The 27,126-nt window shown below is 46.0% G+C and overlaps 2 protein-coding genes across 3 annotated transcripts in view; one reads left to right on the forward strand and one right to left on the reverse strand.

Moving 5' to 3' along the window:
* Positions 1-27,126, forward strand: part of wnt5b (wingless-type MMTV integration site family, member 5b) — a 54,396-nt gene that overhangs the window by 26,922 nt on the left and 348 nt on the right. Inside the window, exons 2-6 of one of the 2 annotated variants that reach the window (XM_037461048.2) lie at positions 17,394-17,557; positions 18,350-18,437; positions 18,711-18,870; positions 21,231-21,523; positions 26,888-27,046. In XM_037461048.2, coding sequence (XP_037316945.1) covers positions 17,442-17,557; positions 18,350-18,437; positions 18,711-18,870; positions 21,231-21,523; positions 26,888-27,046 — 816 coding nt within the window. In that variant the 5' untranslated portion in view covers positions 17,394-17,441. Of the gene's footprint in view, positions 1-17,381; positions 17,558-18,349; positions 18,438-18,710; positions 18,871-21,230; positions 21,524-26,887; positions 27,047-27,126 lie in introns of those variants that run through there. The other variant, XM_037461047.2, reaches the window with a different exon arrangement.
* fbxl14b (F-box and leucine-rich repeat protein 14b) lies at positions 2,077-6,363 on the reverse strand. Its single transcript, XM_037461046.2, has one exon. It carries the CDS (start codon positions 5,180-5,182, stop codon positions 3,980-3,982), a length of 1,203 nt encoding a protein of 400 aa, XP_037316943.1. The 5' UTR covers positions 5,183-6,363; the 3' UTR covers positions 2,077-3,979.

Raw genomic sequence — 27,126 nt, forward strand, 5'->3', positions numbered from 1 at the left:
GCAGGGCGCAGAGTTTTGCATGGCTGCCACAGTGAAACCTTATTGAGTCACACAGGGAAAACAAAACCCCAAACCTGGCACTGTTGCCGCCTCGTTCGGCCTGTTGGGAGTATTCATCCTCACGGCATTTGGTAAATGTGTCGGTCAGTAGGTGGTATTTTAATCGTTGGATCACCTCCACGACATGCAGTAAACACGTTCCCTGAGAACCTGGACAGGCCGCGTGTCGACATGTAGGGGGGACACCTCCTGATCTCTATATTCAAGATGCAAATTGAGACTGCATCCCACCCCAAGGACTCACAAATGTACAGCAAGAGGGGGACAGTGAGGCGAGGATGACCTAACGTTAAACACAAGACAACCCTCCACCTTGCTGATGTGTCCTCGGGTAAGACGTCACATCCCCAGCAGCTCCGGCAGTGGGGTTCTGGAGCCGGGCCCGACCTCTCACCTCCCTGCGGAGGGCGGCAGACAAAAAGAGATTTTCCCCGTGGGGATTAATAAAGTATCACATTATCATTTGAATGCAGCCGATTGTGTCTTTGTCGGTCTACATCGCAGCCCAGCCGGGCTTTCTGTAGGAGCGCGTGATGCGACCTCGTCACGGTGAGTCTCCTGTATCTGTCGGGGAAGGTCCGCAGGCCCGAATGTCAAACGATACAGAAACAATCGGTCGCGTTGTTCCCCCCCCCCACCGCTCCATGCGATTGTCAGTACAGCGTTTTCCTCCTTGAGTTCACTTCTATTTCTCTCTGTTGCCTTAATGCGGCAATCAAGGATTCCACCAACAATGTTCCTCAGGAGTCAGAATAAGGCACGCGGATTGATTTTCGCTTGTTTCTGGGACAAAGCTGCACAGAATTCCACTCTTAGGGCGCACTCGCTGCAGTGTGATTGCACCAGACCAAAGGCCGGCTAAAGCAAAGTTAAGAAACGGCAAACACTGACATTCTCTGTCTCCCTCGCTGTGTCCTCTTTCTTTCTGTGTCCCTCTGTCCCTGTGGTCAACAATCCCTCTGCTGGCCTTTATCCCCAAATCCCCATGGACAGAGTTAGGGGAGGGAGAATGCTTAAATGCTTTGAATGATGGTGTGGAATGCTAAAAAGTGTGTGTGTGTGTGTGTGAGGGGGGTCTCCTGCCTGGTCTAGAATCTGGTATGCGTGACTGAACAAGAGGAGGAGAAAGAGAAAAAATATATCCCCCCACCAGAACCTGCCTTCCTAACTTCTAAAGACAGACAATGGCTACTGACTGGTCTGGCAACCCTGTGTGTGTGTGTGTGTGTGTGTGTGTGTGTGTGTGTGTGTGTGTGTGTGTGTGTGTGTGTGTGTGTGTGTGTGTGTGTGTGTGTGTGTGTGTGTGTGTGTGTGTGTGTCACTTCACACACAGGACACGTCCTGATGGAAAGCAGAATGGAGGAAATCGCTCTAACAAACTTTGGATCTCATTACCACACATGCAGTTTTCACAGAGGCAGCTCTGCCGTATGTGAAATAAAACACTGCAGAAATGACCATAACTAATACCCCAAACCTTCCATTCAAACCATGAAATCCACCAACTACAAACTGGACCTAGTAACAGTTTTTTTTTTGTTATTTCTGCATTTGAGGCAAAAAAAAATAAAACAGTCATTTAATGATTTCAAAAAGTCAGCAGAGGAGAACAGCTTCCAGTATTAAACGGCGTGGTGATAATTAATTACACAGGCACTGCAGCCAAATCAAGACGGCAAGCATCCATTTTGAATCTCCTCGTAAATAATACAACGACACAACAGATTTTTTTCCTTTTTTGAGAAGCAAGGCCGGTCTGTTCAGGGACAATACTCAGAAACGTGTGGGAGGCTATTAGGACCAATACATTACAATAAAAGCCCTTATTCCTTTAAATGTGCCTGATTATGAGCAACGTGATTGTGAAACATGACCATTGCAGCACTGGGTGTCTTGTAGGCATAAACAATGTAGAATTACCATGTAGAAACTACAGCGTTAATGGGGGGGGGGGGGGGGGGGGGAGCATGACGACATTGGAGTGCTACTGCCACACAAAAGTAGTCCACACTGCTCTTTTCATTCATTATATAAATATCTTTAATGGTTTTAACCGTAAGAATATAAAACAATTTAATTTTGGGATTCTGCATTTTTTTTCTTCTTTACAAACACATAATATACAGTACATCTTTATTATTCAAACACACACAGCTTTTTCAGCAGGACGCACATCCGTATATTAATTTTTCTAGCAGGCCATCGCATTACATTAAAATGCGCACACAGAGGCCTCCGCATGTGCATGTGTGTGTGTGTGTGCGTGTGTGAAAGAAGGGGAGAGAGAGAGAGAGAGGGGGAGAGAGAGAGAGAGAGAGAGAGAGAGGTGGGGAGGTAAAGGGACGCAGCCCTGCTTGTAACCTGACGCGGACAGAGGCAAAAGAAAAATAATCGATGGCTCCTTATTCTAAGCGTGTCTCAAAATGCAATGGGGTATTTTCTAATTCGGGGAAGGGATGGAGAAAAAGAGGAGGAAAATAAAAAGGCATGTTCTCCCCCTCCTCTCTCTCACAGCGGTGGGAGCAACATGAACATGAAGGCGACCTGTGTCTCCATTAACGTGGGAAAATAAAGCCATGAGAAAAACCCCTGATTTGTTTCGATCAATAAAGGGTATAAGATATAGAAATCACTTCAATTTGAAGTACGGCGCTCTAAACAACATCCACTGACATTTATTTCCACCAACACCCCCTCAGAGAAAAATACTGAATATTCCTATAACATTCTCAAATGTGTTTCATAAGGGCCTGATCAGCTTTATCTAGCGTTGGTGTTCCTATACGCGTTTTGTATTATTATAGGATGACTAAAAGGTATTTATTCTAAAGGGAAAGCTGATAATCTTGTCTACTTTCATATTGGCCGAAGCTTTAACACAACCTCCCTCCAAAGGGGCGTGAAAGTTGGACTTTATCCCTAAAGATGAGGAAAATAAAACAATAAAAAAAAAAACAAGCAGATTTATATTTAGTTTTTTGCTTCTTTTGCATAAAGCGTCGTCATTTAAATCTCAATGGATTTTACAGCTTGCTGCCCCCCCCCTCTCTCTCTCTCTCTCTCTCTCTCTCTCTCTCTCTGGGAAATTGGTGCTGTTTATGGGGGTAAATTAACAAAAGGTAGTTAGATTGTGTCTTGGTCTCCGTTCTCCAGCTCTGCTTATGGAGGAAGGGTTGGGGGGGGGGGGGGCAACACAGTCCCTTTAGGCACATTTTTCTCCCAGTCTTTCATTCTTGCCTTGCTTCTGCTTCTTAACAGTATACACCGTTTGAATAAAACCACGTACGAGGTAGCCAAATGTTTTAGGCGTGATGGCTGTAGCGAAGATTAGTTCTAAATGTCTCGAGTCTGGACTCGCTGTTAAAAAGTTTTTAAACCTCACTTTGATTCAAAATAAAAAGTAGTGGTAGATGGATGCAAGTTTCACTTTACGACGTTTCTGGAAGCAATTGCCAGTAAGCAGATTATTAGAATTACACTGTTTTATCTCTTTTAAATGTGTGAAACAAGCGGATTTGCATTACAAGTTATTCCAGTTTGATGTCAGAATTTCTGAGATATTAAAACTCAACACGAGATCAAAGCAATTGTTAAGAGGGATTTTCACAAGCTCCGAGCAAAAGTAAGTTTTAATTGCTACCTATCAGGCAGAATATTAAGTCATATAAAATACTAATTGAAATTCTGCAAGGCCAGCAGAGAGAAAAATAAAACATTTGAACACAAAAAATTGGTCACATGGGAGAAGCACACCTTACACAACCACACGGAAGGGAAAAGGAACGTTTTCTCTCTTTTTTTATCAAATAAGAAAAGAAGTTTAACCGCCCATCTATATACCCCTCCTCCTGCTCCTTGTGTCACCCTCTGTCCCCATCCAAAAAAACAGAGCAAAAAAAAACACAAAAAACATTTCCAATCACCTCACTTTCTCACTCTCTGTCATCTGCCAGAGTCCCAGGTTCAACACTTTAAGGCAGGGGAGCTGCGTGATCCTCTCCAGTCCCCTCTTGGTGATCTTGGTACATCCATACAGGTCGATGCCCGCCAGCTGGGTCAGGTGGTCGGCTATGAGCTCCAGCCCTTTGTCCGTGATGCGCACACACTGGCCGATGTTCAGGGTCCTCAGCTCGTGCATCTGCCTCACCATCCGGTTTATCCCGTCGTCGGAGATGTGACACGAGCACAGGGACAGGGACTTGAGCTGGTACAGCCCCTGAGCAATGTACGCCAGGGTCTGGTCCCCTATCTTGTCGCAGAAGGAAACGTCGAGCCCGGAGAGCCTCAGGGTGCCCATGGCGAGGTGCATGGTCCCGGTGTCGCTGATGTTGTCGCAGGAGCGCAGGTTGAGACTCCAAAGGGAGGCCATGTGGGAGAGGTGGATCATCCCTGCATCCGAGATACCCCCGCAGAAACTCAGGTTCAGAACCCGCAGCTTGGTCAGCCCCTTGGAGATGTGTTTGAGTGACAGGTCCGTCAGCTTCTGACAGTCCTGGAGAGTCAGGTACTCCAGGTTCAGACAGCCCTCGGCCGCGCTGCGGGTCATGCCCGCCAGGTGCCCGATCCCCACGTCCGAGACGTGCCTGCAGGACCGAAGGTTGAGGCTCTTGAGCCTGTGCAGGCCCCAGGCGATCAACAGAAGCCCGGTGTTGGTGATGTTGCTGCAACCGCCCAGCTCCAGCACCTCCAGGTTCTTCAGGTACTGAGCTATCCGGCCGAGGCTGGAGTCCGTGATCTGCTTGCACAGACTCAGGTTCAGCACTCTCAGCGAGGGGATCTCCTGGACAAACGCGTGACCCAGCCCGTTATCCGTGAGGTTGTAGCAGCCGGACAGATTGAGCGACTCTATGTTGGGCATTCCCTGGATCACATAGCTCAAGCTGCGACGCAAGGACAGGATCTGGACCCTCCGGATGCCCCTGGCCTGGAGGCTGGGGAACAGGGAGGGATTGGCCCGGCGGAGGTGCAGCTTGGCCTCCACCCCCCGCCACACAGACTTGTGGTAGGATGCGTCCCTCCAAGCGATACACACTTGGGCTACCCTGCCTTTGTCCCTCACATCCAGATAGCTGAAAATCATGGCCATAATTTCCGGGAAGAGGCACGAAATGTGCGTCTCCATTGTTTTTCAAACCCCAGGCATATAAGATTTAATACTCCGCACCTCCAAGGCTGAAGAACAAACCTACTCCTCTTCTCTTGCAATTATGCAAATGTATCAACAGTACCAGTTATCCACAGAAGTAGGAAAAAAAGAAATAGTTGTTTGTTTCTCTTTTCTTTCTCACATTGAAGTGTGCAAAATCGACCCAACTCTCTCCAACCACACGTGATACTGTCTCGTTGCGCAGTCGGATTCAAATGCATTTAAAAAAAAGGGCAAAAAACAACAACAAAAAAAGCGTTTATTCCTGCCTCAACTTCTCTCTCCGCCAAAAAGAGGAGGCGAGGGGGGCTAAAGGAAGGAGGAGGAGAGGAGGAAAAAGCGTCAATCCTTCCCCCTCTCGCTCCCTTCTCTCAGACGACGCTTCCTTGTATTATGCCCACGAAAAGCCTTCCTCTCTTGGCCGAGCGGGGATCCAGACGGTCGTACATTTCAGAACAGGAAAGTGAAAAATAAAACCGACACTCTCAACGCCGCGCATTTAAAAACATTTCCATGACAGAAAAGCAGGGGGGGGAAAAAAAGATAGAGCCGGGTTGGCTTTGTAGGCAGAGTGAGAGAGAGAGAGGGGCGTCCTGGGCTCAAAGCCTTTGTCTGCTCTTTTCAAACCGACTTGGCAGGGGCCCCGGCACTCCAGCTCCACGGGAGGGGTGCACGCAAAACACCACTAATGACCGTGTCCGTTAAAGCGCGCTCCACAACGAGTAATGTCGCCGTGAGCATTTGCAATGCGAGCACAAAACACGGATAGGTGTGTGTTAAGGTTTAAAAAGTGACGGGGCTGTGACACGAGTTCGTCCTTTTCATCGGGACACCCCTCTCCCCTCCGCGGCAGCCAGTTGGTTTGTCCCGCCTCAGCTGGAACGGTGAGAACAGTTTCCCTTGGAAACCAACTTCTTACAATTCAGTTCACTTTGGGCTTTAACCCTTTGAGCGGACCACACAAGAAACACAGGAAAAAGCCAACTCGGAGAAGCCCTCTCACTCTGCTTACTTGGCATGAATATGTAGTATTTTTATTGCGATTTTGTTGTTGTTGTGGAAAAATTGGTAACGGAGCGTAATACAGTGTTTTTATTCTCTTGTGGACAGCCCTCTTAATCCGCTCTACTCTTCCACACGGGCACAACCTCCCCCCCAAAAAAATGTGTTTTACATGTCACCAATGGTTTTAGAAATTAACAGTGTAGCGGAAAACATGCAAGACGCTACTCAGTGGCTAACTATGCCGAGATATGGATCAGTACCAAACTAATCACTTTGAAGTCTTATCTGGCTGATAGCATTGAGTGTTTGTCCATCAATACTAGCTATTTATGGCAGATATTTTCAAAAAGCAAAGATAGTGAGAATGAGTCTACCGAGTTAGAACTTTTATGCCCCGCAGTGGCCTTCTTGTTTCAGTTTCTACAAACTGTTTGCGCACATGGGCGTCCCCTATGTTTATCTATCAAGGCCACGTATGTGTGTGTGTGTGTGTGTGTGTGTGTGTGTGTGTGTGTGTGTGTGTGTGTGTGTGTGTGTGTGTGTGTGTGTGTGTGTGTGTGTGTGTGTGTGTGTGTGTGTGTGTCTCACAAAGACAACATATGTTTGTGCATATGTTTTTTTGTGTGGGTGTAAACAGTATATTTTGTGGTTGTAGTGCTCCCTCTGGCTTTTTGTAGGCTTCTCTCTCTCTCTCTCTCTCTCTCTCTCTCTCTCTCTCTCTCTCTGTGTCTGTGTGTGGGAGATAATATGACAGGGGAGCCGTTTGCTGAAGCCGGCGAAGTGTGGAAGAGAGGTTGAGAAAGAGTAAAGGAGGAGAGGGAGATGGGAGGAAAGAGTGATCAGGTGAGGATAAGAGAGGGGGAGAGCCGCTGCAGAAACAGGCATTTTCACACGGAAAGAAGCAGCCGAGCACAACTGACAGCAACTCTGCTCTCATCCTCTCTAGTCTTCTCCTTATGGATAGATTTTTTTTTTCAAGTCTCCTTGAAAGCAATAGTCAGATATGTACATTTTTTTGTTTGCTGTAATCTTCCCTCGTGTGCGTGCTGGCTATTGAAGGATCCCATCCTAACATGTTTACAATTGAAGTCCTCTTTTTGTACTAAAATGTATCTCAACATTTATCTGAAGCCAGCAGTCTGAGTAAAATGATTAACTTATAGGACTTTTTCCTCTTCTCTACCTTCTTTGTCTGAACGTGTTTCCATCTTTCGATCATCTCCTGTATATTAACTTGCTTTTGGTTCTTTCTCCCTCATGTCTCTTTTTTTACTCAACTCAAACTCATGGATGGGTTTCTCCCTTCTTCTCGAATACAAATCATTGGCATGAATAATGCCCAGAATGAGGTCACAACACATTTCCATACCTAAATGTATTAATCATATCCAGAAGAAAACATATAACCGGATTCGCAACCCTTTAGACATATTCATACTTAGGTATTTGCATGTGTTCCTGCTCTATGTTAAAAAGGTGTGCTAGAGAACTAATCACGCCGTTATCACGGTTTGAGTTTTTATTTCTACTCTAATCTTTCATATCCAGACTTCTCACGGCGCTGTGTCAATGCTGGGGAAAGGCCTGTTCCCACGTATTCACATTGTGGTGGAGGAGAAAAACGCTCTGGATTGTTTGTATTTTGTTAAACCGATCACAATTATATCTTTGCGGCGGTAAACACGACGTTCAGCAGCAGTGCGAAACTGCAACACATAGAGAATGCTGCGTGGAAACTCCTTTTTTTAGATTAAGGACAAAACTGATGTCACAACCGATTCAGCATCTGTGATGCATTATAAAATCTATAATATCTGATTTTTATTGAATTTATTTAATGGAGGTCTTGCAAGCTTTAGAGGCCTATTTATAAACCCTTGAAGTAGCATCATTCTATTTCAGGCTGTCATTAAAGCATCTCCTCTTAGGGAAAGATATTGTTGTTAAAAGCATATAAATCTTTGGTGTAGCAATCGTTTTTCATAAATCCAAAGAATCAAAAGAACCTAAACTTCTTGATTCCGAAGTGCAAGGATTCTAAAAATGACTGAAATGGTCTGGTGACTATTTTTAATTGATTTCCTGTAGTCCTTGGTGCTCGGGGTGCATTTTATAGAGATCCTGACATGAACACCGAGCATTATAACAACGCTTTTATTTAGTTATAATGCTATAACGTCACTTGTCCCATTCAAATGTTCTGTCAGCAGTCGCTTTAAGGAATATTTTTTGGGTTCAAAATGGAAAGCAACACCCTGCCAATGCAGTTTTAAAAGTGGTAACCTCACCCGGTTGTGTAGGAGGTTATCAGCCAACTTTTAAATGTCTGTCACAGTGTTTCTACAGCGAGATGATCCCAGCAAAGGCAAGTGACAGAAAGAGAAATAGGAAAATATTTCGGATGGAGGATGTTGAAACGGAGAGAAGCAGACCTCTAAGCCACAGGCTTTTTCTCTTCTCTTCTCTCTGCGTGACCTGTGCATGTGTGTGTGTTTGTTGATGTGTGTGTGTGTGCGTGCACTGCTGTGATGTGTCATACCTCTCCTAGAAAACCTGCTGGGCCCTAGCTAGTGTTCACACTGAGCGAGAAAGGAGAGCGAGGGATGGATGGATGGATGGATGGATGGATGAGTGAGTGAGAGAAGAGAGAGGAAAAAGTGAGAGGGCTAAAATAAGAAATGGGTCAGAGAAAAGGGAGGAGTATTTTTAGAGAATGTATCGGAAGGGATGGAGAGAAAGAAACAGAGCTGCGTGTGTGTCATCAGCCCAAAGTGTTCAAGAAGCTAAGATCCTACTCGACATGTGACCCATCGTGTGTGTTTCTCTTTTTGTGCATGTGTGTCTTTGCGTGGCCAAATTTGTCAGTGTTTGATCGTTCAGGGGAGTGTTCTAACTGCATAATTGCGACAACGCGCTTGATCTGCACCCGCAGCAATTGCCGGTTGCCAAGGTTACGTGGGCGTGTGTCAACACGTCGCCCTGAAAGCAGACACCCTCCCTGAGTGGATATTACCATGACTCTGTAGATTCTATTGCTCTCCGCACGCACATGCACACACACACATGCCAACATATAAAAAAGAGAAAGTCGACAGTAACAATGACCTGAGGTGTGTGTGTCTGTTTGTGTGTGCATGCATGTCTGCCAACTGTAGGCTACAATGTAACTGATGAATCTTTCATGCTGTTATGGTGTTCCCTTGCTTCACAGGGCCTTCACCTGTACAGTGAAACATTGCCTGTGTGTGTGTGTGTGTGTGCACCTTTGTTTGTGTGTACCTGCCTTCAAAGCTATTCTGCTGTCGGACTTGTTTTACCTCGTCGAGCGAATCCACAGATGCCGGTTCTGTTGAAGTGAGTTGCCTTTGGTTTGAAATGTTGCTGTTTCACATCATGAGGTGAACCAGGCGGCGGCGTACTCCATCAGAACCGTGTAAACACTTTTTAAATAATGATCGCATCGGACTACACCACCTGACCATTTTTTTAATTTTCCAACCCGAGGAGGATTCACTTCGATGGAAACGTCTTTTAGTGGATTTTCTTCGAACGAGGCGAAACAAGTCAGCGCCGAGCTTTTGCACTCAGTTGAACTCTGGCGATCTATGACGTGCAAATTTATGCTGCTGACAAATCGCAAGCGGTTCTGACAGAGCTGACCTTTTAAAGGGAACACAGAGCTGGAGGGTCCAAACTCGAACAAGCTATCCTATTACCGTCAAGCTTTGTACAACCTTGCTGCGCCAAAGTACAAACCCGCTCCACCTGGCAGACACACAAGCACAAACACGCCGATGCAAATGCGTCCCTTTTAAAGAGGGCGTGTCGGCCAATCACACGTCCCCTAATGACTTCTGAAATTGCCACTAACTGGAAGGCGTTGAGGTGTCGGCGAGCGTGACGATGAACAGGGTGCCGTTGACAAGGAATCGTGAAGCATTAGTTGGTGTTGAAAAAAGAAGAAGAAAAAAAAGGAGGAGGAGGAGGAGGAGGAGAGGCCAGTGAGCGGCAGAAAGGGAAACAGATAAGTGGCTGGAAAGACGAACACAGATGATGGAGGTTAACTAGAGGAGGAGAGGAGATGTGCACAAACGGAGCTCGTCCCCGCCTCGAGATTTCTGTTTCTCTCTCTATTATCCCTCTCCATTTAAATCCTTACTTCTGTTCTGTGTGCTTCGGCCACACGGGCTGTGTGTGTGTGTGTGTGTGTGTGTGTTTGTTGTGCACTGCCGTCCTGCCCCAGTTTTTGCACCTACCCGGCTCTGCCTAGATGTGTGTGTGTGTGTGTGTGTGTGTGTCCGTCCTTAACAATGCTTTTCTTTTCTGCCAGCTCTGCAGTCTGACATAGGAGATTTTTTTCAGCCTTTTTGCTCTCTCTCCCTCAGCAGTCAGCATTTTGGCCTTTTCTCAACGCGCTTTGTCATCTGTTGGCATGAATAGGTTGCATATTGTGTGTGTGTGTGTGTGTGTGTGTGTTCATCCGGCTGGTTTTTACTCTGTATTTGGGCGGGGAACCATGAAGGTGGTAAACAGCTCTTTTTCAATCTCAAAGCAGGATTTGCACATACACATAGCCACACTATTAGCAAGTTAAATACAGAAAAACCAAGCTCAAGTGTGAGATCGAGCAGAGGCAAGATTGATGGAGAGAAGGATCGACTCCGCTCTCAAGACAAAGCTAAATCTAAAGGATTTAACCAGCAACTACTACAATTAATGAATCTCTCTGTTTTGGCGTAGTCATGTCTTCACTGTGATCAACATTAACAATGCATTCAAATTGAATATATGTTATTATCTCTCCTGATGAATTGAAAATGGTGTCAATGTAAACTCACCTTATACAAAGCTTGACTGATTCACCCAAATAGCTCAAATGAAGATACAGAATAAACGTGTTATTTTTGTCTAATCCTAAAGCCACTGAAGGAGGAAGTATATTTGAAAGTGTCCATTTTCTCATCATCTAACTTATGCGTGGGCTCCTCGTTCTTGTCCTTATATTTTAGCTTTGATTAATCCCGAGAGACAGTTCTCATATTGGCTGCTGAGGCTCATCCAAATCTTTCGCCAACCGTGTTCTGGCGTCTGGCGTCTGGATCATCTAAGGTTTTGTTCGGGAATGATTTCAACCATAGAGGCAAAAGTTGTCTAAGCATAAAATGGAGGAAAGAGCTGTAAAGGCATATTTTGGTGAAGATTAAACTGTGCGAGACCAGTGCACAGGAGCGAGACGTGTCTGAATCAAAATATAATTAAGACTGAGACACTCTCGGACCCCCCCCCCCGCCCTCTCTCTCCTATAATGACAATAATAGTCACCATCTGCAGTCTGATATCATACAAGATGGAAATAATCAAATACATTTAAGTCCAAATGTAGATATCTTGGTGCTTTTTTGGAGAAACTAAAATGAAAGAAACCAAAAATCAACCATGCACCTGACTTAACTAATAACCCACCTTTTTACCTTTTTTTTGGTAATAAATTATTCTACCAATTACGTTGCCATGACAAGAGTACTAACACATATTGTGCCATATAATTCATAAGGGTAATTTGGGAATGGAGAGATGAGAAGAAGAACTTTGTGTCGATGACCACCCTAAATTATTATTCACATGCACAAAGGAAAATGTCTGACACTACGTTTAATGGAGGGGGACTACTTTGAAAAGGAGAAACGGGTAGAATGGTCAAGATGTATTACGTAGTAATTAGACTCAATAATTAAACCGAAAAGCAATACATTTAGCGAAAGCAACATGTGAGGAACTCGTGTGAGCACTGGAACAACAGGTTGACTGATCTTCTTGGTTTTACATGTTTGTGTCCACCGGTGTGTGTGTGTTTGCGCGTGACTTGACACAGCACAAAGGTTCCTGGGGATCTATGGACCAAACGTTAAATTCAGAGAGCAGCAGTAAATCAAGCCTGGACCAGCGCAGCCTCGTCCCCTCCGGAGCGCTGCTCTGGTCCTAAGTGTCCCCTCCTTTAGTATGTACGTTCATTCCTTATAGCCGGGCCAGAGAAATGTACTTTACTGGAAGCCCAGTGTGCCAGAGCATGTGTGTAATGGTGATAAAAGCAGAGAGCAAAACTCCCAGTATGTGTGTCTGTGTGTGTCATTCAGCCAGTGTTTGTGAGAATACGCTCGTGTTCATACAATGTGTGTTTGAGCATGTGTGTGTGTGTGTGTGTGTGTGTTAATCTCTCCAGGGAAGGGATCAGGGGGCCAGTGTAGTTTGACCAACGGCGCTCCGGGGCACCGGGGCCCGAATCAGGGGATCTGGCTGAGCCTCAGTGGCTTCTGCTCCGTCTCTCCAATGGTTCCAAGCAGAGGGCAGCCAGATCCCTCTGTCAGTCTCCACTTAGGTGCCAAACCTGGCCTGGTCTGCATCCAGTTATCTCTCTAGACTATATTCTTTAATCAGATATCCAAGCCCTTCTGTTGGTAGATTGTGAGGCTTTTTTTTTTTTAAAGAAGAAATAATACAGTCTTACTTTTACTAATGAATGAATGCTGTATAAAAAACTTTGACCTTTGACATTTGAATTAAACACACAGCTGCTCAACAGAGGTTTGTTGTTTACCTGCTTATTGTGAGTTAGTTTGCCCAATAAGACATTTTTTTTTTAAGCAACTCACTCAAAAGAATCTCTGAAAACGGTGAAAAGGATTTTCAGGCAGCAGTGTCTTGTGATTGTCGCACATGGCCCCAGGGAGCTAAAACAAAGCTAACTGTTAAAAACATTCCCTTTAATGTTGTGGTCGACACTGTGTAACAACAGAGTTAATTGATGGTTCTAGGGTTAGAAAATGGCATAGATCATATATGCTGTCGATGAAAGCCGACTGAATCGTGTTTTCCAGTTTCATTAGATTTAAAATGTTCTGTGTTACAGTGAAGGTTCATTAGCCTCACAGGTAGTTTGAGTTTGTGGCACTAGAGTAAGAGATGTCCCAGTTTTCTTCTAGAAAAAGAGCATATCATTCATTTTGAGCTGCATAATATTGTCAGTTTATCATTAGCTCTCAATATCCTCCAGATAGGTGGAGCGTGGATACATAGCCGCTAAATAGAGACACGCAACGTGTGAAATACTTTAAATGGGGATAATAAAAGGAGAGTCTACGTGTGTGAAAACCTCACAATTAAGAGACGAGGGAGCTTGAGAACAGCTTTTTATAGGGCACACTGTTGGAGTGAGAGCGCGAAAGCGAGGGAGAAGGAGAGGGACGGATGGAAACACAAATGACTGAATCCGGCTCTCCGTAGGAGAAGCTTGTGAGGGATGGAGAGGAAGGAGGAGAGAGAGCTTCACACTAGTAGCGACAGAACAAAGCAGAGAGGCAGATGGCGATACAGAGCGGGGAGAAGTGTGAGAGCGGCTGAGAGGAGGAGGGAGAAAGTCACGTCGAAAGACGGGGAGGGAGAAGTAGAGAGAAGATATATTTAGAGGGAGAGAGAGAGAGAGTTTTAGCCTCCCAGCTAGAGGCGTGACTCATCTCCTGCCAGCTGACAGAAGGATGGATGGATGGAGGGGAGGAAGGGAGGAGATGGACAGGGTCGGGCGGGGGTGGTGAGAGGAGGGGGGATGGGGGGGGGGGGGGGGGGGGGGGCGATGGAGAGGGGAGAGCGAGCCTTTCAAAGCAGCGGAGGGAAAAAGGGGGGGAAACCAGAGAATGTGGGTGGAGGCGGGGCGGTGGAGGGAGGAGAGCGGCGCGAGGACGGCTATCCGTGCGACATCCTGCGCGCAACCACACGTGTGAATCTACGAAAAACAACAACTGAGAGACAGATAGAAAACCCAGGGCCTCTCCAAAGCCCCTCTCAGCTGCTTCCAAGTCCCACTGCCTTTCCCCCCAGGGTGGGTGTGTGTGCGTGTGTGTGTGTGTGTGTGCGCGGGTGCGTGAGCAGTAAATTTCCCCGCAGGCAGCTGCATTTGGCAGTTTGTTGCTGCACGTGTGTGTGCTTGCATATGTGTGTTTTTGGAAAGGGAACAGACAAAAGAAGAAAGACCGGACTGAGGAATAGATTCTTATCATCTATAGAAAGGGGAGCGGGTGGTTTCATCATCCCGTGGGCTTGCTGCGGTGCCATTGGTTTTGAGCCTCTTTTTTTGGGGGGGGGGGGGGGGGCCTTACAAATGTATCCATGTATCTGCCCAACCTTGGCATGTATCCCTGCATCTGCTCTAAAGAATGGTTTCAAGGATAAAGAAACAGTGAGCCCTTTATTAGGCGGTGTGTGTTAGTATTATGGGAGCGATTGTGTGTTGCTCCAACAGCTGGTTGTTGAATCCCTTCTACGGACAAACATCTGTCCCGCTGAACGGTTCGTGAGCACAAGCAAGAGTCGACGCAGGCCCCAAGGTCACTGCCCTGCAGCCGAGACTGACCTTTGACCCTATGATTGAGGCAACAGAAAAAAAGACAGAAACTTGTTTCTGTGTCAAATGCAACAAAACAAAAAAAAGATGTTCAGGTTGTTGTGGAACATCACGGCTTGTGTTGTATACCACAGTGGTGAAACTAATATATGATTACAACGGAAATACAAAGTTTATTAGCACTGCTACATTTACTTGAGTGCAAATGTAAGGGAAGTTCTTTGTGGTATTTGTATTTCCTGCAGATTTTTTGAATAGTACACATCTAAGTCAATGTCATTTTCTAAAAATGGATATTCAGCATTTTGGCCTGAGCAGCTTCCAGGGGATCAGCTCAGACCTCATGAGACGACTGTAGCTGGTTTCCCTGCAGGAGGGGGGGGGGGGGCAGGGGGGGGGGGGTGGGCAGCGTTGCCTGCTGTACTCTGCCACCGTTTGCAATAAGAAGCGACGCCGCTGTTAATCCAGAGAGGAGCTGCCGGCTTTCTCAGGCGTTGCTCCCTGTTGCATGGCTATTGCACATGTCCTCTGGGGACAAGTCCTCCATCGCTCCCTCTACCCCTCCCTCTCTCCCTCTCTCTGTATCCATTACTTGGACACTCCCTCTCTCTTTCACCTTTTCTCTTGTCTCCCCGACTCCTTTCTGCCTTCTTCTCACTTTCTTCTCATTTTTTTAAGCCCATTCTGTGGCTGCTGGATGCACTGTGGCTGAACTGCTCCTCCTTGTGTTTCCACTGCCACATCACAGGTTACCAGTTAAAAGGAGCCACTGTGGGTCACGTACCGGAATAAGCTGTTGGCCTGGTTCACTTTAGACCACAAGCATGTTTTAATCAGCCGGGTTCTAAAGCGAGAACGCAGTTTGTTTCAGTTCAGCTCGCGCATGTTTCTAACCAAATATGGATCATAAGGAGTTTACGCGAGGGGGTCATTTCCCAAACTCTGGTTTATATTCTCAATGCCAAAGAGAAGTTTGTGCGTTGATCGGGGAAATGATCAATGGCCGCGCTTTACCGGGAGAGGACGCTGTTGCCACAGCAACTTCCCACCGGCTAAACGTGACTTTGACCCGATACCCCCCCCCCTTCCCCCCCCTCCTCCTCCTCCTCTCCCACTGAAGAATATCTAACAGATGCAAATGCCATGGTGCACGTGGGGGAAGTTTAAATCCCGCAGGAGATGGAAGGTGTGTCGTCTCTGCTTAACATTGCTGCGGGTCTATTATCATGCAGAGGCGAGCTACATCCGACGCTCTGCTGCTGCTGCTAATAAGTAAAGAAGTAGGTATATTGTCATAAGAAACCCACGTGCCAAAAACTGGGAAACTGCCCACTGTGATCATTTACGACATAAAATGTTAGGCAGAAAGGTGTTAAAAAAATGTACCATGGGTTTTTACGCACACAAGCCAACTTGTATGGTTAATTACTCGCTTGTGTAGAATTAATTAATTACATAGCAATATTCATTAAAGTTGTCTGAGGTGATTATGGTTTATTTGCGGATTCGGTGAACTCCTTGGTGACCTTTTTCTTTCTCACTGGTCGATTAAAGGGGTGTGCTATATTCACGTTGTATTTTAAACCCCGGAGAGCAATTTCTCTGCCCTTGTGCCGTCGGTTGCCCCTGGACGCGCTATTTTAAGAAGCACTGAATCGGATCAAAGAGGCTTTTCCTGCGCAAGTTCGCCGCCCAGTTTGTCATTAGCCGGGATATGAATTGAGGAGACCTCGCTCCAACACGCCTTTTCTTTGCTCCACCACTTTTTCCGGGCTCCTGGCTGCGCGCGCGCGCGCGTGTGTGTGTGTGTGCGTGTGTGACTATGGGGAGGCCCTTTATTGTTGCCGACCAAAGAAGGGATTAGACGACTTTGAGGCACTCACCTTTTATTCAAACAAATTATTCACTTCAGCTAATAAAAGGAATTTTGACGCACGTGAACTTTTGGTTGATGGGGGTTTGGGGAAACGTTCAACCCCCCCCCCCCCCCCCCCCAATTGCTCTAGTTTAAAACACTGTCCTGAGCAAATCTTACCCACTTCCATGACGTATGCATACCCGACTAAGTTTTATATTCAACATCATCTGAAAGCAACCTTACAGGTGCTTCCAGTCTTACATCAGCATTCAATTCACTGCAGACTGTCCCCAATAACCATTCAGTTTAACTCTGCGCACGCACGCGCACCCCATACGTCCCATGCGCGCGCAATGTATGGCGAGGGAGGGAGAGGGCAGGAGGGTCTCTGAGGTGAAGTGGGGGTGAGAAGAAACGGGCTGAAGTAAGAAAGCAAGCGAGATGCGGTGTGGTCGTGAGGGGATTGATTGGGAAGGGAAATCGTTTTGCTGCTCAAATAGCGTTTGAATCTCCTCGGTAATCCTTCCTCAAGACAACACCGGGATCACATTTTTACATTGTAGCTTGGCTTCATTTATGCATTTTTAGATCCAACGGGTGAGGGGGAAATCCCTTCAGAACTTTGCGTAAAACTCAACTAAACCGTTTTACGCACGACTATGAACTGCAGCTTTTGACCTTTTGGATTGTAAACTCCGGCCTTTTTTCATCTTTTTTGTTTCATGCCAGTTGTATTCTATATATTTTTTTCAAATCCCAGAGACTTGAAGGATAAGTGGTTTGCCAGGAAGTAGACAACCCACAATAAACACTCGAACTGAATCGCCAGCACTACAGTTCTTGCGTCCAGAGCCCGCGGGACCGAGCAGGGCGCCGGGCTGATTTTTTTTTTTTTTTTTTAAATCTTTTTAATGCCCATGTCTCAACAGCAGAGCACTTTGCCCACCACCGGCTGTGTGGCGGTGACGCGGCGGACCATGGACAACAGGCCTGTCCGAAAAAAGCGCACCGGTGCCGTTCGACATCTGCTGCTGGCAGCCGCCTTCCTCGCCTGCAGCTCTCAACTGCTGGTGGTGGAGGCCAACTCATGGTGGTGAGTAATGGTCCCTCCTGCATGGTGCAGTGATTGTTTGCTGGTTTGGTGGCTCATCCATTTAGTGCAACTTTGAAAGATTTTAATCTGACATTTTCTTTCTTGTTATAGTCCTTTATTTGTATCTGAATGGCTGAAAAAAAGCCTTAAAACGTAATCCAAAAAGTTCACTTTGTCACGCCGTTGATAAGGTGACAAATGGAGTTTGTGTTGCCTCTTGTGTCTCCTCTGTATTTGTGTGTTTTGGGGGTGATGTCCCAGGGGTTGTAGTGGAGCCTCAACAGTGAATGGAACAAATGTGAGGGCTCTGTCACAATATTTACCCTGGCTGAGCCCCAAATGGCGCTGCATTGCAGCCTGCTGCTGTGCCTATCGCCACGGCAATTAGACATACTTGTTCTTGACTTAGAAGACAGCAACAAATGCAATCTAAAGGCAGCACTCGGGTTCCCGAATCATATGATAATTTCCTACCGCATGATACATCATGTCAGTTTTTCAAAGCAGATGTAATTCAAATTGTACTATAAGTGTAAAGTTGTTTGTGTGAAAGGGACAAGAAAGAAACCAAAGGCAACTAGTTGCACAGATGAGTAGCAGAAGAGTCCGTCTACGCTTTATAGGCCAGTGGGGCTAATAAACGTGTCTGAACTTTGTCCTCTACAGCGGCAAACCTCCTCTCGGAGACAGAGTGGTTTATGACAGAGATCTCGGCCCTATCGGTTACGATCAAAGATAAGTGCTGGGGTTTACTGGTTGAAATTTAGACTTAATATGGCGTCTGTCTCTCAGGTCACTCGCTCTGACCCCGATCCAGCGGCCTGAGATGTACATCATCGGAGCACAGCCCCTCTGCAGTCAGCTGTCTGGTCTCTCTCAAGTAAGTTCTTCTCTCCCCGTTTTAGACTTCTTCTTTTTTTTCTTCTTCTGTTCCACATGTTGTAGAAACGCCTCTTAACAGCTGTCAAGCTGAAGGAAATGCAGCTCAGTTTTGCCACGGTGCGGCTTTCCAGCATCAGCATCGACGCACGAAGTAGTCAAACACAGGAGGATATCCCCCGCAGGGGGGGGGGGGGGGGGGGTCCGCTCACGTGTAAAACCATTAATGTGCTAATCCCCGCTAATCTCTCCTGTGACGCTGTGCTGTCTGCAGGGCCAGAGGAAGCTGTGCCAGCTCTACCAGGACCACATGGTCTACATCGGAGACGGCGCCAAGACGGGCATCAAGGAGTGCCAGTACCAGTTCAGGCAGAGGAGGTGGAACTGCAGCACAGTGGACAACACATCCGTGTTCGGACGGGTCATGCAGATTGGTGAGTTTGATGGAATACGGAGAACAGCAAGTTGCTGTTATTGTCTTTCTCCGGGTTTTTAAACACCTGTCAGTCTATTTGGGAGCAGTGGCAGGTTTTTATTCGGTTTTGTTTTGTTGTTTGCCTGCAAGAGTGATTTTTGTCAAGCATGCAAAAGGCCTTGGAGCTACACACACATGTCAAAGCAGCAAGACCTGTCATAAGCTGCACTGTGTTGTTGGGTGTTTTGACACATGACAGAAAAAGTTATATGTGATAACAAGTTTGTATTGAATGGAAAATATGGAAAAGTTGTTGTGTTTTTCAAGAAAATTCATGTATTAAGCTGAACGTTAGACCTTTGCAGAATTCGGCTCATTAAACTTACTGAAATAATAATACACCGTTTCAAATAGAGAGGGTTGTTGGAGTCCCTACGGACTGATTTCTAATGTTTTATTTCAATGTTGTATTGTTTGAGTGCCTTGTAAATACAATACTCAGGGAGCACATGAAGTATTTTGACTTTGTAAGTACAGAATTGAAAGTAGATTATTCTTATTGAAGGGTATTTGTACTTTATTGTTTACTAGATTTTCACAGGGTTACAGTGGACTTTGCAATGTTGTTGTACCAAAATAGAAGTACAAGTGATCATAAAAAAGTGCCAGATTAAACCGCTCGCATTTCCCACTTTGCGCATGCGCAATGAACCTGATTCCTTCGCGTAAAAGCGACGACACGGACGAGTGGCGCAAGGTAACTATCAACGCGCAACTGAAACTAAAAACAAAGTGCGATAAATCCGCGCATTACTTGTGGGGAATCTCCACATTTGAACTCGGACCCTGGATCGGTTTCACGCGCGTCTAATTCCCAGCAGGCGATGTGGGAAACCTCTCATCAACAAGTACGTGTCAAATCCGCTGCGGGCAGTCGGACGAGGTGTTTGCTGCTCTTTCTCTGTCTGCGTCGCCCTCTGGCCGTCTCCCTATTGACAGTCAGTCTATCCCCGCGTTTATATGGAGGTGTTAGTCGCTCCATTGTCTCGCAGCTCCTCCTTTTGAAATGCGCCGATGAGCTGACACCGAGCCGGCAGATCCGGAGCCCGCTATTTGAAGTCTGGTCTGCGCGGCCCCCATAAAACCTCTCTCGGCCTCGCGTTTTCTCGTCCTCTGTCTCCATTATCCCGCATGCTGCATAATTTGTGCATCAGCATCCTGACTGAGAGAGAGAGAGAGAGAGGGAGAGAGAGAGAGAGCCCCCTCCTAAAAACCTGAATGAAGTTCACACGTTCTGCATGCATACCTGGATGTCTGTCTGTCTGGCCGGTGTTGATTGCAGCCTGCAGGCATCTAGAGCGAAACTACACAAAGATGCATGACTTTTAAAAACAGAATAGCGTATAAGTAGCCCAAGAAAATCGGAGAACCTTGAAGGATGACCAAAACCACCGCGCATTCGTGACGAGGCGCCATTAAAAGGGCAATAAGGGCCAAGCGACTAACACTTGACGTTAGGGCATTTTGTGATATCAAACATCGTTTGAAGAGAGAGGCATCGCCCGGCATTATACGACCCCACTGTGGGCTGTGGAAATGTCCTCTCAAACCAGAAATACCACAGTGTTCAGATGTAAATCTCCAGTTTCGGAGCACTATACTTCCTACCTGTCAGGGCCTCGCCTTTGTTCTCCTTTCCTTCTAAACGGGTTGTGTATTAATGCGCTGAATAGACACAAGGGCTGTGTATTCCGCGGTGTTAGACGGTGTGGGTCTTCGTTCTGGACCTGTGTGTGCATCAAGGCAACTACAAAGGGTAAACGGGAGTCTGGGTGTTCATTTGAAGCCTTCTCTGTGGTTCCACCTTGATATTCTAAGTGAGTGTGGGAGTGTTTAGCCTGCACGTAGGCCTCTGCAGTGCAGAAAATCTGAATTCTGTGGGTCAGTTCACCCAAATTACGCTCATTTTCCTGCATTGGTACCCGTGCAGATCGTTTATACAGATGATTTTATTGGTGCTGCTCAGTTGTTTTGGGTGACACGAATTTACCAAATTAGCTGCTTCAAATATTTTATGGATCCTGGTGCTTAAAGTAGCTGAGTTTGACCAGGGTCACCGTTAAAATCACTTCTATTGTCTTTTGTTAGGTGAAGTGGGTGTGGGGCTGTTTGTTGTGTGTGTGTGTGTGTGTGTGTGTGTCGTGGTGGGGGTGGGGAAGGTTTAACTTGAACACTTACCCATGTTTCCTGTTGGTGAACACACGCGTTCTCCAAAGCCCTAGAAAAGAAAGAAAAGGCCCCAGTGTTCCTCCACCTGCTAACTCTCTTACTAGTCATTAATATCTGCACTTTGAATACTTATTTATTCCCTCCTCTCAGGCTCCAGGGAGACGGCCTTCACCTACGCCGTCAGCGCAGCCGGCGTGGTCAACGCCATCAGCCGGGCGTGCCGCGAGGGCGAGCTCTCCACCTGCGGCTGCAGCCGCGCCGCCCGACCCCGCGACCTGCCCCGCGATTGGCTGTGGGGCGGCTGCGGCGACAACGCGCACTACGGCTACCGCTTCGCCCGGGAGTTTGTGGACGCCCGGGAGAGAGAGAAGAACTACCCGCGGGGCTCTACTGAGCACGCCCGGACCCTGATGAACCTGCAGAATAACGAAGCAGGGCGACAGGTAACGAAGGCCTCACACACACGCACACACACACACACAACATTTAGTTGTTGTCTTAAAGATTAGAACCAATGCCTTCAGAGTCCTCTTTATATTTAGCAAAGTAGTGTGTGTCCACGCTTCCTAACCTCATCCTATACCTTATATGTCTCCAAGGAATGTGTGTTTGTGTGAATGGAGGTGGCTTGACCTGGCAGTATTTGTGTGTGTGTGTGTGTGTGTGTAAGTTATTTATTGGGAGGGTCCAAATGGTATAACTGCTAACGCCCTTGGAGTCTGGCTAGGTCGCCAGGTCATTGCACATTCCAGCAAAGTCACACACACACACACACACACACACACACACACACACACACACACAAGGTCATAATACACACATAAATGGAGCAACACAATGGACAATAACATGCCTAATTGTTGGAAAACAAGAAAATAAAATGATGGCTTGATGAATGAATGTGGTGTCTTTAGTCAAACTAGCAGTTGCTAGTGTTTTTTTTTTGGTCCTCTCTAGTTCCCATACGTCAAATGTTAGATGTTCCAGAGTTGACATCACAGCTAAAGGTGTTTGGAAAGTCTTTCAGGTGGACAGAAATGCACTAAAAGAAACCTTTCACCCTAAAGTAGGCTACACACACACACACACACACACACACACACACACGCACCCTGACACACACGTATCCACCTCCCTCGTAAAAGGTCCATTTCCCAGTTCTGCTACACGTTGGATCAGGAGAATGTCTTTATCTTTAGTTAGAGGAGCTTTGTTTAAGCTGTTTGCGAAACAAAGGTGCTGTGTGTGTGTGTGTTTGTGTGTGTGCGTGCGCACGTCGTCTCAGCTTCATTTGATTTGTGTGAGAGACATTGAGCCTGGTTTTGTGTGAGCGTGTGTATCAGGGGTCAAAGGTGAGGGTCTGGAGAGGTTGTGTTTCTGCTGAGGGTCCCGTTGGGGCTATAGGAGAGTGTATGAGAGGGAGAAAGATCTATTGCTACAGCCGTGTATTAACACACACACACACACACACACACACACACTCACACACACAAAGTTCACTCTTCTGAATGACTTTTCCTCCCCTCTCCTGTTTGATCCCTTGTTTTCATTGTCGCCTGTCCATCGAAACGGAAGAGAGGAGAAGAGGGAAATGAAAAGGGGGGCAACAGAGGAAGAGCGTTTCTCTTCTCCTCTTCATCCCTTCCCCTCACTTTTTTTCTTTTTTGTGGACACCCCATTTTGTCCCAAAGCGGGAGTTGCCTTGCTTGGTTGAGCAAGGCAAACGGCTGAGTGTGTGTGTGTGTGTGTGTGTGTGTGTGTGTGTGTGCTCAGCATCATTTGATTTGTGTGTAAGGCGGATAACGTGGTCGTCTGTGTGTACAAGCGTCTGCAGACAGACGCAGGGTGAGGGATGGACCTCTGTCACACTCCCTTGACTCTGAAAGGCACACACACACACACACACACACACAGCCACCCAGGTCCACTGTCTCCGTTTCACACAAATCAAATGCGGCAGACCTGTCACTTATAGAGACCAAAACAACTGTATGTACATTCCCGGCCTAAAGACAGTAACGGGACACTTTAGTGCCGCCTGGTGCTCCTCTGAGCATAGCAGCATCTCTCCGATTCATCGCAGCCTGCGGATGGCTTTGCTTCTCGTTATAATGTCATTACTTGAACACAAAATCTGCAAAATAAGGCACAAGAAGAACTTGATGTCACAGAACAGCTCTTTGAAATGGCATTTTACACAGTAACTTCAATTAATTGATGGTGCAAGCGGAAACGGACTATTTATGAATACATTTTATTACTCTTTCGGGCTATTTTCAAAAAATGATCTCGTTGGAGCGGTCTTTGATCTACAAAAACAAGAGTGAGTTACGAGCAACATTCCTCAACAAATGCTGCCGTCTCCATCTGCGATGCAGGCGGCTGGCAGAGAGCCGTCATATCTCCTTATCACAATCACAAGTTTGCCTCAAAGGGCTTTACAATCCGTACAGCATGCGATCAGCGGTTCAGATAAGGAAAAACGCCCCTAAAAAAACCCCTCTTTAACAAATGAAAGCAACAACCTTCAGAAGGAGCGACAAAGAAGGGACATGCATCAGATGTTGGCTCAGAGGAGCGATATGACGACGTTGAGAAACAAGAAGACAATATAAGGCAGAAGTAGACCGAAAGATTATGGGCAATGGCTACGGAATTATTTCATTTTGGGGTTAATTTAAAAGTTCCTGATTTGACATTACATGTCATTTAGCTGACGCTTTAATCCAAAGCAACTTAAAATAATAATAATTCAACCATACGGATACAAACTCAGAAGAACAACAAACAAGAAAGTGCAATTTAAGTGCTACAATTTGTTTGTGTTTTTAGTCAAGGTGTAGTCCCGTATTTTGGTCATCACGGCAACAATCTGTGTGTGAAGTCCGTTTCTTTATAGCTACAAAATAAATTACCCTGAGATGCTTTATTAAAGAACTGCGTAAGAAAAAGAAAAAGAGAAGTTAAAAAGACAAACTCAACAGGATTTTTATTGTAACAACAAGAAGATCCGACAGCAGAATGTGTCTCTTTCCTTGTCTGCCTTTCCTCTTCATTCTCTCACAAAGGATGAGCTATGTTCCCTTTTTTAAACCCATTCTAGTGCGCACACACACACACACACACACACACACACGGCTCCTAACCCCTCACCCTGTCTGAGCAGAACCTATTGTGCCTGACACAGAGACCGTGTCACCACCATGGATGACTGACCTTGTGTGTGTGTGTGTGTGTGTGTGTGTGTGTGTGTGTGTGTGTGTGTGTGTGTGTGTGTGTGTGTGTGTGTGTGTGTGTGTGTGTGTGTGTGTGTGTGTGTGTGTGTGTGTGTGTGTGTTTCCATCAGTTTCAGTGTCCCTGTGCCCAGCAGGCACGACCTACCAAATAGCTCCGTTTGATGCAGGACACACACACACACACAAAGACCCAAACAGTATAGGCATGGCTCGCTTTTTTGAGGGGGGTTATTGGCCGCTTGTAATATTGGTAGAATTATAAATAATAATGAGCTGTTACTATGGTAACGTGTTGCTCAGTTAAAAAAAACGTGATGGCAGTGAAGCAAAAAAAACGAAGAGTAAGTAATTTAAGAAAAGACTACTTTGAGAGGATAAGATTGCAAATTTAAAGTTAACTGAAATCGATGTGGTTTTGGTTGCTCAAAACCTCACAAATCTTGTTCCTTAATATCTCTGAAAATGTTATCCATAATTACCCATGGATAAGAACGTTTAGCTGTTCTAATTTTCTTATTGCTGTGGTTCTGAACCTCTAAAATAACCTCACAGAGGAAACATGAGGACTCCTAAAACAACAATGAGTCATAAAATGTGAGGATTTTACTCTAATAATTCATTTCAACTTTAAAGAAAAACCCTATACTTTCAAAAACTCACTATACTTTCAAAAACTCACACTGGGAGCAACATGGAAGTATGACGATAGATACTTATTACTTTTCTAAACAGCAGAGGCAGCATTTTGGAAAAGGGGAAGAACCGGAAATGCTCAAAACAAGGCTTCCAGCCAAAAAAAAAAAAGCAATTGTCCCCTGCTCCCAGTGTCTCTCAGATGGGGGTCACGGGGGTCGAGTCACGGATTGGAGGGTGCCGAGTGCTATGCCTGCTGGGTAGTAAAGTAGAGGAGAGGGGAGTTGGGGTCGGGGGTGTTTGGGGTGCAGGGGTTAACAGAGGTGAGAAGGTAATTGAGATCAGGCAATGTGAGGACTGATGGGTTTCATTTGCATGAGGGGAAACCTAAGAATCAGCAATAATTGATTTCAGCAACTGTGCCGGGAAATGGCATCGCTGCAAACACGAAACACTAGACAGTACATGATTAGTGGTGGGATGCATGCGCGTGTGTGTGTCTGTGTGTGTGTGTGTGTGTGTGTGTAATGTGACTTGTTTATTGAATGCCGCTCAACTGGTCTGGTTGAGCTGCAGGGGTTGTGAAGGGCTTCCCCTAAAGTCCACTGCTGCAAAGGCCATAAATCTTGTATTTCCTGTTCTGTTTTCTTAGGGTACGCATGTGTGAGAAGGAAGAAAAAAAAAAGAGATCATTTATAATGTTCAGACCCGGCCAAAAACAAAACTTGCAAGCTCATGTGGCATAAAAGGGGGATGAAGATTGATCCGTTATTTTGGTCAAAATTGGATGCTTTGTTTTAAGGTGTGTCAAGATCATGTGAGATCCAGAACAGCAAGTTACACTTTTTACATTTATATTTCAGTGCTCTCGTCTAGCACGATTTGAATCATACAGTGTCAGTCTTGTGAAAAAAGTGACAGATCTGAGGATCTTAACCTGATATCTGTACCTCAAGGCGATTTCACTGACTTAATGGCTAAACTAATTATATGCCACGTTATGCTTTTCCCCTTTTAAAGCGACGGCCGTCTTGCTGGGAGCTGTGTGGGAAACTTGATTCACAATAGAGACACATTTCCTCTGGTTAGCAGCAGCCCATCTATTCTAAGTCAGCTGTTTGTTTTAGTTTGGTGGAGTAGTACTGACAGACTTGTCAGAGAATGCCATGTATGTTCGGAGAATACATTCTGCTCTTTATTTTTCTTTTCTTTTCATTTTTCTCTTTTTGGATATCTATTTTTTTTACCGCACCCTTTAACAGGAGGGTATTATTTACTACAAGCACAGTGGTGACAGAGAGCCAGAGATGGGAATCTTTCTAAATATAAAATGATATATATATATATATAGGAGAAAGGTCCCGCAGCAACTACAGCAGTGCATGAATAAGTGTGTGGATCTAAGTGGTCTCGCCTTTTAGCCATTATTAAATGTCTTTCCCTCTTATTTAACTAGGCAGTTGTTTGGTTTTTAATGACCTAGATTCAGAGTTCATACATCTAAACTATTTAAACATTAGCATCTTAACGTCGTTTATTTTCTGCAGGGTGTAATGTGAGAAAACGTTGCATGCCTACATCTCGGGGCTGATAATCACATCGACCTCTAGATGGCAGCAGCGTTGCAGCAAATATAGTAAACCTACTGCAAAACAAACAAGTGTCTAACTTTATCATTCTTAAATACCAACTAGTGTCATGGTGACCCTCACATATTTAGATTAATTGTTTTTTCTATATTCCACGTTTACTGTGTTTATTCTATTTAGTGAGAATTTGTCCTTTTTTGCATTAATAAGACACCACCACATCCCTCTTAACTACTTGTCCCGTTCTGAGCAGAACCTATTGTGCCTGACACAGAGACCGTGTCACCACCATGGATGACTGACCTTGTGTTCACTCTTAACTACTTGTCCCGTTCTCTCACTCCACCAGGCCGCCTATAACCTCGCAAACGTGGCCTGCAAATGTCACGGCGTCTCCGGCTCCTGCAGCCTCAAGACCTGCTGGCTCCAGCTGGCCGACTTCAGGCGCGTCGGGGAGTTCCTGAAGGAGAAGTACGACAGCGCGGCCGCCATGCGCATCGGGCGCAAGGTAACGACGTCTCTCCCCCCCCCCCCCCCCTCCCCCCCCCCCCCAGGGCGCCGTTGAAAAGGAAAGAGTGAACAAATGAC

Source organism: Pungitius pungitius, chromosome 2 (assembly GCF_949316345.1).
Source record: "Pungitius pungitius chromosome 2, fPunPun2.1, whole genome shotgun sequence".
Lineage (NCBI taxonomy): Eukaryota > Metazoa > Chordata > Actinopteri > Perciformes > Gasterosteidae > Pungitius > Pungitius pungitius.